Source organism: Colius striatus, chromosome 1 (assembly GCF_028858725.1).
Source record: "Colius striatus isolate bColStr4 chromosome 1, bColStr4.1.hap1, whole genome shotgun sequence".
NCBI lineage: Eukaryota > Metazoa > Chordata > Aves > Coliiformes > Coliidae > Colius > Colius striatus.
In genome coordinates, this window is record NC_084759.1 from 17,103,367 (window position 1) to 17,114,276 (window position 10,910).

The following is a 10,910-nucleotide window of genomic DNA, read 5'->3' on the forward strand; positions in this document are numbered from 1 at the left end:
TTTTGCATCATTGTCTTAGGCTGGGAATGGTTGAAATGCTGAGCTGACAATGGAAACTGAAGTGATGTATTTTTTTAATGTGCTAATTAGAGAACATTTCCATCTACTAGTTGAACTACAGGAGCATCAGCACCTAAATTCTGCTCCAGAAAGCCCTTTTCTAATGCAATTTGGTCCTAAGGCATCTCAGTTTCTTCCCAAAAAATTGGTTGGGCTGTCTGAAGTTTAGCTGCTGTGCATCCTTACAGGCACACCAGCATCTTGACTGAGCTGAAGCCTGCTGGTCATACAACTCAGTGGGACTTCCCTATGAAGTTTTCTGATTATATGTCTCCTTGGCCCAATACAGCAGGTACATGTGTCATATTCAGCTTAGTCTGCATCAGTCTGCATTCCTAGAGAACTAGCTGCAGCGTGCTATCGCTGCCCCTTTTGCTCTGTGATACAAGTGAAGAGTCTTGGATCTCACCTTGTGTCACTGAAAGCCATTGGCAAGATCTTTCAAGTCATCAGTAAAACTTGAAGTGAGAGACGTTTCCATTTGATGATTTAACAGATTTTGGTTGAAGCTTCTTTTTATCTGATTAATGTTTGTATTAACAGGGAAGAAATGTACCTACGGACACAAATGCAAATACTATCATCCAGAAAGAGGAAATCAGCCTCAGCGATCTGTAGCTGATGAACTTCGTGCCATGTCTAGAAGCACAGCTGCCAAAACTACAAGTGAAGGAGGACTGGTAAAAAGCAATAGTGTTCCCTGTAGTACTAAAAACGACAGCACTTCTGAGCTGAAGCGTGCTGCTCCAAAGAGGCAATCGGATCCTAGTATAAGGACTCAAGTCTATCAAGACTTGGAGGAAAAGCTTCCCACCAAAAACAAATTGGAAACCAGGTCTGTACCCTCTTTAGTTAGTATACCAAGTTCCTCTGCTGCAAAACCCCAAAGTACTGCACCTTTAACTAACGGCCTTCCATCCGGAGTTCACTTCCCACCTCAGGATCAAAGACCACAGGGACAGTATCCCACAGTGATGATGGCAACCAAAAACCACGGAACGCCGATGCCTTACGACCAGTATCCCAAATGCGAGTCTCCTGTGGACGTAGGGTATTACTCCATGCTGAGTGCGTATTCGAACCTAAGCGTGTCAGGTCCGCGTAGTCCCGAGAGACGCTTCTCGCTGGACACGGACTATCGGATCAGCTCTGTAGCTTCCGACTGCAGCAGCGAAGGGAGCGTTAGCTGCGGCAGTAGCGATTCCTACGTGGGCTACAGCGATCGCTCCTACATGAGTTCACCCGACCCGCAGCTGGAGGAGAACTTGAAGTGCCAGCACATGCACCCTCACGGCCGCCTTAACACTCAGCCTTTCCTGCAGAGCTACCACGAGCCTCTCGCACGAGTGCAGAACTATAACCACGAAGAACCAAAGCATCACCACAAACCTCCGATCCCTTACATGGCTGTGCACCTGCAGCATCCCGCCGTCAGTGCTCGCTCTAGTTGCCCGAATGACTACTCCACGTCAGGGAGCTCGTCGCACGCCAAGGCGGTGCACCTGGGGCGAGCCCTCGTCTCCACGAGGGTCGATAGCATCTCAGACTCACGCCTCTACGAGAACTCTCCCTTAAGACACAGGAAGCCTTATTCTGGCCAAGACGGGCTCGGCAGCTGGGACAGGCAGAGTTACGGGATGGAGGCGTATGGCTACCGCCAGACCTACTCCCTGCCAAACAACCCCACGCAGCCGTGTTACGAGCAGTTTGCCTTCCAAAGCTTACCCGAGCAGCAGGACCAGACCTGGCGCGTACCGTACTGTGGGATCCCTCAAGACCCTCCGAGGCACCAAGACACCCGGGAGAAGGTTTACATTAACCTGTGTAACATCTTCCCCCCCGACCTTGTGAGGATCGTCATGAAGAAGAACCCTCACGTGACGGACGCGCAGCAGCTCGCTGCAGCCATCTTAGTGGAAAAATCTCAGCTAGGTTATTGAGAGATGATGCATCTTTGTGGTGTCTAGTAGTTTTCAGCTCAGCTCTAATGCTGAGGGAGGTTTGCTACAATAGCATTTGGGATCTCCTTCTCAGCAAGGAGGTTATATAGTAATCCGTTTATGTGAAATACTGTATCATGGAGTCTGTATGTGTAGCCCCATGCATTGGAAGTACCAGATACGTTTTGCGTTCTAGTTTGAAATTTTTTAAATGGCTATTTTCACAGCTGGAGAAATGTTCCAGTTTAAATTAATATATATATATATATATTTAAAAAATAATAAAAACCTGTGGTCTCTGGTTATAATCTTTGGTGCATCAGGGGTTTATATGCAGCACTTTCTATCCCTGTTACCCGTTGTTTTTGGTTTTTAACTTGCTGGATGTTTGTCCTTGGGCTGTGTGGTGTTGAGGCAACCTGCAGAAAGAGGATTGCGCTACTTCTGGCAGGCAGCTTTCAGGACGAGTTTTTGAACTTTTTGCACCACCATGAGTATGTATGTTTGTTTGTTTGTTTGTGAGCTTTTGTGTGTGTGCTATAATCATCTATTTATAGGAAACAAAGATTTACTACAGCACTGACTTCATTTTTTTTAAAAAACAAGTAATTAAGTTACCAGTTATCAGTGAAATGGGTAACAATATAACGGTAATTTATAGTATGGCACTTTTCATTGCTTGCTTTGTTTTGTTTAAATGGTTATGTGTTTTGTTGATGCAGCCAATTAGTAAAATCAGATGCAATCAGAGGAAGAAAAAAAATACCTTTTTTTTCCTTACTCATTTATGGATGAGGTAAAAACCCTATTGCCTGATTTTTAAAGGCGCTGAGAATTTGCAGCCCCCCTGAAAGCCAACATAAGCTGCAAATGCTCAGAGCCTCTTCCCCAGACCCAGGCCTCCCTGTTTCAGTTTTTGTGTCTTGTTACCCAGCTTCCTGTGTTTCTGATCAGTAAAAGGGCGCCTGAAATCACAGGGTTCCATTTAGTTGTTTTATGTGCTTTTCCTTTGTATTGCTGCACAAGTGTACTGGATAAAATACGCTTTTCATAAAATATTTACCTGTTTTTAAATGAATTTAATTATCTCAATGCAAGTTTTGTATTTAAGATACTGTTTGATTTTTCTTGCTATTTATCAAGGCTGGCCTGAAAAGGTTTTGTGTGTTGAGAATATGCAACATTTATTAACTGCACTATGGTAATGATATTGTAGCTCAAAATAATAACTTAAACTTTTATCTTTTTTTTTTTTCCCCTTTCTTTCTGTTTCTGTTGAGGAGGGGAGGGTTGCAGGCAGAGAAGCTACCCTGTGTGTTCCTGAAGTTAGTTTTTGGCCTGTTGCATTGTGTAGGCCTCACTCTCGCCACAAATAGTGTAGTTTTAGAAACAGACAGAGTCTGTTTTAGTATTAGAAAGGGATATTTCTGGTTTTAAGTCATGGGTTTTACTAGCATTTATATATATATATATATATATAATAGAAATAGATTTTGCAATTCACGTCAGATGTACTTATGTGACTGACTGCTGACAGTTTTAGGTTTCCATCCATTGTAACAAAGTTCAGTGTTAAAAACAAAATCACTGGTTTACGCTGTTTACTATCACTGATAGTTTTGGTACACTTGCTGGCATTTAAAGTAAGGCCCTGAAGAACCAGAAAGTACCTTTTACTGTTGATACAAATTGTATCTTTTTAACTGAGAACTATTTTGATTTGTAGATTTAGTGGAAACACAGATATAAGCATAACTAGTCTTTTGGGCAACATTTTATCCCTTATTTAAAAAGTAGAGATTTCAGTCATATACTAGACCTAGGTGAGTAAAACTAGATATTTATTTAGGTGTCTGTCTCAGTTTCACGTGTTAAAAAGAAAAGAGAAACTATTGGCATCTTCTTCCTTCTAAAATCTTTGTAGTGGGAGCTCACTAAAATAAAGGTAAAATGCTGCCTGAAAATGATGTCCAAGCACCTTTGAACATGAAGATGTTTTCACTACCCGTGCGACACCGTGTGTTGCAGCGAGTAGGGTTTGGGTATACAGTAAATGCTTCTAAAGAGCATTGTGCTTATAGACATATCCAATAATCTGAACCATGTTCAGCAAACCAATTCAGGAGGTGTAGTGCTCTTGCAGCTCCCGCCGCTGATGCGCTGCGGGATCTGCCATCGCCCGGCCCTGCGGCGATACCAGAGGGGCTCTACGCTGTCTGTCCTACCTTGTCTGTTCAGGGAGAGGACCTCTCTGTCACCTCTGGCAACAGTTTTTCCCTGGATTTGGTTGGTTGCCATCCGTAGAGCATGTTTTAATGTAGAGATCGATGCAGCGCTGACGCCGAGGTTTGGACTGGGAAATGGGTCTCGTCTTAGTTGTACACTAAGATTGGGGTTTTTTTAATTGAATTACACTCAAGTACTACACCATAGTGTAGATGCAGCTGTTCTAATAATGCAATGATTCTATTTGTGTTTGTAATGGGTTTCTATTTTTATGTAGGAATTTACTTCTGCCAAAAGCTGAATTCCGTTAAGCGTGAACAGAAGCGCGCGTGTGTTTGTGTGTGTGTGTAATAGAGGTGTTGTGTCTTTCTCCCTGTCACATGAGCATCAGAATGCGTCCCACCCTGCACATGTAGCAGTCTGGCCCTGAGTATTGGATCAGCAGGCTTAGCCACCTTGGTAAACCACTGCAAGGAGCCCCGTGGGACTGTGCTGCAGCACCCAGACCTGGGTTTATCGGTATTGATTGCCTCCCTGTGTGTTTAAGGCAGTGTTGAATCCTTGAAAGCGTGGGGATTGCTAGAGGGTCTTTGTAATAGGTTCTGTGCTTTGTACTTAAGCACTGAAAATGCTTTAAAAGTATAAGAATAGGAGTAATTTGGTGGGGTTTAATGTTGTGCAATGATGTGCCAGTTCCTCTTAGACTCTTATGTTGGGTAAAACAAATTTACTGTGGACAAAATATTGGTCTTGATAGTTCCCCTGGTTTTGCTGTGATAGTAGGAATGAGGAGTTGTGCATCAGCTCTTCCACAATGAAGACAACAGTCTATGTTTAACAGCCTTTAGAAAGAACACCAGTAACAAACACAAGCACAACGACAGTGGTCGAAGACTACATTTGTCAATGTAATTGTTGTGGTGCAAATAACCAAACTGTAACATCCCACGCAACTCAGTACAGGTGGTTCCACGGCACTGTCTGTGCCCCATGGCACAGAAAGCCCGTAGTTTCAGATCCAATCCCAAGCTATTATAGCCACATCAGCAGATAGACAGACAGTATTTTCAACACACATTAGGCATCTGCACACACTTGTTTTGTGTGCAGCAATTTAGAGTTTTTAAATATGTCCCATGGATCCCTAACTGAGCTAAATGTGCCCAGGCTCTGACAGTGTTAATCGCTTTGTTGTGCTTTTTGTGCTTTTAAATGCACACCTATGTGTGTATGAGTGCTTGGCAAGCGTGTGCTTGGCTGCTGCTAGTAGTCTGAGATAACATCGTATCTGTTTAGCTGTCCTATTTTCTTTGGCATGTCTGAACTGTAGTTTGGTCCCTTCACTGCAAAATAGCCCTGGGCAGTGTCAGAATCCTACTGTGGTGGTGGTGACACCCCAAAACGAAGGTGTGCTGGGCTGCTGCAGCCCACCAAGGGTGCTTGGGCAGCCTCAGAGCGCGTGGGCTGTTGTTGAGCTATTGGTGATCTTTTGCTGTGAAACTTGTAGCTAATGGGGAATTCTTTTCCAAAAAATATCAAAGCTCTGTCGGTGTAAAGCAGTTACCTCGCTCGGAAGGGAGGGCTGGGGATGTTTGCCCCGGCAGGGTGGGCGCCGAGGGGCCAATGCCTCAGCTGAGCGATACCGCAGCAGCTTGCTGCAGTCAGAGACTACCAAAACATTTCTCTATCAGTTGATGGTGTGACCAAGGGATTTTCGGTGTGTAAAGCTTGAAACATTGAGACACAATGCTTTCATAATCTCTGGAGTGTTTCGTAAAATACCCAACTGACTTTTCCTTGCTACTGAAAATTTATAATGCTGTGCAATTAAAGAGACCATTTTTTAAAAGATGAAACAATAATTTAGAAGTTATTTATTTTGATTTACAGTGTGACTCTTGCTAATTTATTCCTTGCATTATAAGGCCGTGGTGGAGCGCTGTTTATATTTTTTATTTATCACAGGAACTAAAACTGCTGAGAAGAAGAAACAATAGATTTAAACTTAAATCAAAACTCCATGGCCTTGTTTTGTTTTTCATAAAAGGGCTGAGGTTTTATAAATGTCAAATCACGCGTTTTACATACTTTGTAAATTATAGAGAAGTGTAGTTTTTAAGAATTTTGATCAAATTCAATGTGTATGTGCACGTTGTTTAGACTGTGTAACTAATCCCAAACCATTCTGTGCTAAGTTCCAGTGAACTTTTTCCTAGGCAACGTGAGAGATGTTCAGACTTCATCTTTAGACATTCTAGAACACAGTTCATCTATCTCAAGGTTTCATTGGAAACTGATGATCCAGTCACCTAATCCCAGGTGGAATGTCTGTTTTTGTGTGAGCCATCCGAGGTGGCACACCACTGCATCAGGAATATGTAGGAGGTCTTGATAAAGGCACTGTCAAACACACAGAGGTGTTCATAGTTACCAGTGTGCTTTAAACAGTTTTCCAGCTTCCATTTTCAGGTCTTAAAGGGTTGTCATAACTTGTGCTGAAGTGTTTGTTACTGTCAGCCCTTTCACCTAAATGACTGCAATAGTTCTTGTCCCCTCCTCAGGCAGAATGGCTGTGGAGGGCCCAGTCTCCCTAGCACTCATATGCCTGCCTAACTGCAGCACAAGCACTCAATGTGGGCCAAATCCAGTGGTGTGGGAGAAGACTTGAGTAACACTGCCACGTGTGTAAGTGCGGGAGGGCTGAGGCCTTGAGGAGCACAGCTGGGGGGCTGTCTGCTCCCAGAAAGAAGCGAGATCTCACTGGTGCTGACAGGCCGCTCGGCCAGGGTTGGACTTTGTAGGAACACCTACTAACCGAATCGCCTCAGATGTTTAAGCACACCCATCCTCAGTGTCTTAGTGGTGTAACAGTCTGCCTTGAAAAACACAACCTCTCTACTTTTTGTACAACTACCTTTCTTTGGTTTCAGATGCAGTCTTAATTTACCATGTTAGGTGGTCTGGTTGCTTACTTTTTATTTATCTGAATGGCTTCATAATGAAAGTGATATTTAAAAACTGTTTTACCAGCATATTACAGAATATCCTGCAAGGAAACAGAAATGCAGGTACAGCAGCAATAATTGTGTATTGTAGTTCTTTTCCCCCTCGTTATCTCTTTACTGGTGTTGAGTAGGTGAGGTTTTAGTACTGTCCTGAACTCTGCTCCGGCAAAAACATTAGTTAAAAATAACGTTTGGACTACTTGATAAAGTAATTGTCAAACTGGGTTTTCGTTCCTTCACTGGTTGTTCTGTATTATATCTGTGATGTGACTATTCACATCTTAAAAACCACCTTCTGAACCGTACAAGAAAAACCATGTACATGGAGTCTTTTAGAGAAAAAAAACCAACAAAATAAAGATTCATTTTCCTCATTGATGGGCTGCTTTTGTTTCGTAAAAAACAATCAATCCCGAGAGCAGTTAGCAGTGAGTTGTAGACAGCTTTGTGTTCCTGCCTGCACCGCAAAACTGCTCACTTTGAGTAAATTCAAACAGAGTTGCAAACATGTGAATGATTATAGATTACCAGTTCATTTTTTTGGTGGTAATTAATATTTAATAGGCTCTTTCCCATCATTTATTTTGCTTACTGAGAACGTTGAAACTTGGGGGTTTAAGTTGCCATATCAGTCGTTTAGTAGCAGAACTTGGATTTAGACATAGTGCCAGTAGACCTGGTCTCCTTTCAAGTTCAGCTACACATCTATTCCCCTACCATTGCGTAAGTATTAGTGGCCTAGCTCAGAATGATGTTGTGGGGGTAGATAAAATAGAATTCAGAATATAATACTTATCTGATGAATACAAAGATACAGCAGAAACTCCTAAAAGCTGCGATAAAATGGCTATTAAAAAATACACAGAGCTGTTGGATTGTATTTTTGCCAAATTGCATTGCCGGGCCAGGGCCAGCGTTACTTTTGCTTCCCTCTCCAGCCCTACGTGCAGGCAAGAGAGCAGCCTGCCAGTCCTGCAGCAAGGAGTGAAGTGGGCCGATAGGAATGCAAATGGAACCAGAAGTTGGCCTTAAAAAAATAAGTAATGCTGCCCTTTGTCAGTTATGACCACGGGTAGTTTGTTCAATGCAAACGTTGTGCGCAGCCGTGAACATCTGCTGTTGTGCTGTTTCCAGCCTGAGTGGATCCCAGCTGTTCAGGGCGAGTGGAGGCACTGGAGCGAAACTCCAAGGTCCCTCACAGCAGCTGGGTGGGAATACTACTGCCACGTGCCTCGGGGGTGCTGATCCTAGAGCTCGTTGTGGTGTGCGTGAACCATGACTGGCCACGTTGGCGGAGTGGCGGTGGGAAGGGGTGTGAGGCAGAAAGCCTGTCCCCAGCCCTGCCGGCCCTGCCTCAGCCCCGGGGCTGGGCCCTTGGCAGGTGCTGGCGGGAGGCTGCCTGCTCTCCAGCCGACCATTTTCTGCTTGTGTGGCGTTTTTCTGATGTGCCGCTGGACTCAGCACCTCTCCCCTCATCGTCAGAAGCCAGGCTCGGGGACTGTGGGCCCAGGTGCTGCCGTCACCTTCAGCTCGGCTGAGCCTTCACACTCGCCCTGTGGAACAAGGTCATTGTTTCTGAGGCGCTGTTTGCACAGCCACAGCTGCTGTTGGGTAAATGACCGCCCTGAGCTTGAGCAAGGAGCGTGTAGGAGGGCTGAGGGTGGGTGGCACGTCTGTGGGGGCAGAGGCAGGCTGCGGGCCTGAGGCAAGGCCCTCTGGGCTCTGAGCTGCACGCCGGCTGAGCCTTGGGCCAAGTGCCGCTCTCAGTAAAGCATTCACATTACTGCTGTGCCTGAGAGAGACAGAAATCTATTTGCTGTAGGTGAGGATGTGACAAAGCACCCTCTATGTGCTTTCCCTTACACTTTCAAAAATGCTATCACGCACCTAGGCAAGAAAACACGATTTTGGAGAGCAGAGGCTCCATCTCCCAAAGCACAAGCAAAGTAAGGACTCACTTTTTGGCTTCAGAGCCGCAAATTACTTCTACTGTATTTATCAGGCTGAGCAGAGTTGTCTGAAGACCGCCACCTGAATGTCTCCAAGGGCCCTGCCCACCTCTGCTTGACCTGCAGCCTCTACCCAGACGAGCTGAGGAGCAGACAGGTTGCTTTTCCTGCAGGTTGCTGTTCTCTCTAAGGCATTGCTTAGGGCAAGGGACAAGGAAAACACATTCATTTCAGATGGCAGAAGCAAACTGCAGGCAAGAGATGCATTGGTGCTGTGCTGCTCCAAAGCCAAGCTGTAACAGCAGATAACAGAGGAGCGTAAGGAAGGGCTGGGCAGGTGCCCAGAGCCCAACCTCAACCATCAGCTTGTTGTCCCTGCAAAGAGCTAGAGGTAAGTGAGTCTAGAGCACATGCAGAGCTTGGGCTGTGAACCCCTAACAAGAGCTAATGAACAGGCTGTAGCTTTTCTCTGTTCCTTGGTTGTTTAGCACACTTGTTAGCTATTTTCTAAAGAAAACAATGGCCGCTTCCCTGGTTGCATTGCTCACTTCCCTCTTTGACTCTCAACCGAAGGTTGCTCCAGCTTTAGCTCTTGAGCTGTGGGATGGCAGCTGATGGGGTATGCTGGGTGACCACCATACTCGTCTCTCCCATGAAGGAGCCAAGACCCCCAGAGCTCAGCTTCCAGATGCAAGTGACCTAAATATTGCTTAATTACTGAATTCATTGCTTGTGTTCACAGTTGTGATGCTGCGTTTCAGCCCACTGCAGCACGCAGACGCAAAGATCCACCTACCCTGTGCCATACAGCATGTTCATCAGTGGTGGTGCTAAACCCTGAGGAATGCGGTACAAGTGCTGCAGCTGATCTTGACCAACAAACTGCATCAGTATTCCCAGCTGTACCTCTTCAATGAGACCTCACAGCACCTACAAGCCATGCTCATTTCTCATTTTTGGGGGAAGGCAGTATGCCGGCTGATTCAGAGTGGCAAAGCTACAGCAGGGTTTGGCATGTCCCTGGACACACTAAGTTCTTCACAGGTGGTTTGGTGGCACAGACTGGCTTTATGAGATTTCCTCAAGAATGCCGAATCCATCACTCCCCCCCCCACCTTTGCTCAAGACACTGAGCTGCTGGTGCTTGTGTAATCCAGTCTGATTGCATTGGGTGGCAGTCACACCACTGCCCAGGGCCCCTCTGCAGCTCTGATATCTTCTTGGACTGATCAAGGAAAGTGAGTTTCCCCAGTTCAGTTAAGTCTGTAAGTCTCCTGAGGGCCTGTTTTGCCCCACATTGTGCAAGGCAGGCTTGGAGAGCCTGTTTACCAGGTTACAAATTTCTCTTGTGAAGGCTTGAACAAGAGTCCCAGTGAGCCTGACAGTCACATAGTCATTATGGTTGGAAAAGACTTTTAAGATCATCGAGTTGAACCACTAATCCCACACAGCCAGGCCCATCACTAAACCATATCCCTCAGCACCTCATCTATGTGTCTTTTGAATATCTCCAGGGATGGTGACTTCACCACCTCCCTGGGCAGCCTGTTCCAATGCTTAACAACCTTCTAGGTGAAAAAGTTCTTCTTGGTGTCTAACCAAAACCTGGTGCAACTTGAACACATTTCTTTGCATCCTATCATTCATTACTGGAGATAAGAGATCGACCCTCACCTCACTACAAGTCATCACAGTGGCTCCTGATGCTGGCTGAAGCACTGTTACATTGG

General features: G+C 45.2%; 1 protein-coding gene across 1 annotated transcript in view; it reads left to right on the forward strand.

The window, feature by feature from the left end:
• Positions 1–7,573, forward strand: part of ZC3H12C (zinc finger CCCH-type containing 12C) — a 45,761-nt gene extending 38,188 nt beyond the window's left edge. The window contains exon 7 of the mRNA XM_061988567.1: positions 604–7,573. Within this exon, the coding sequence (XP_061844551.1) occupies positions 604–2,000 (1,397 nt within the window). The 3' untranslated portion in view covers positions 2,001–7,573. The remainder of the gene's footprint in view (positions 1–603) is intronic.
• Positions 7,574–10,910: the final 3,337 nt, after the last annotated feature.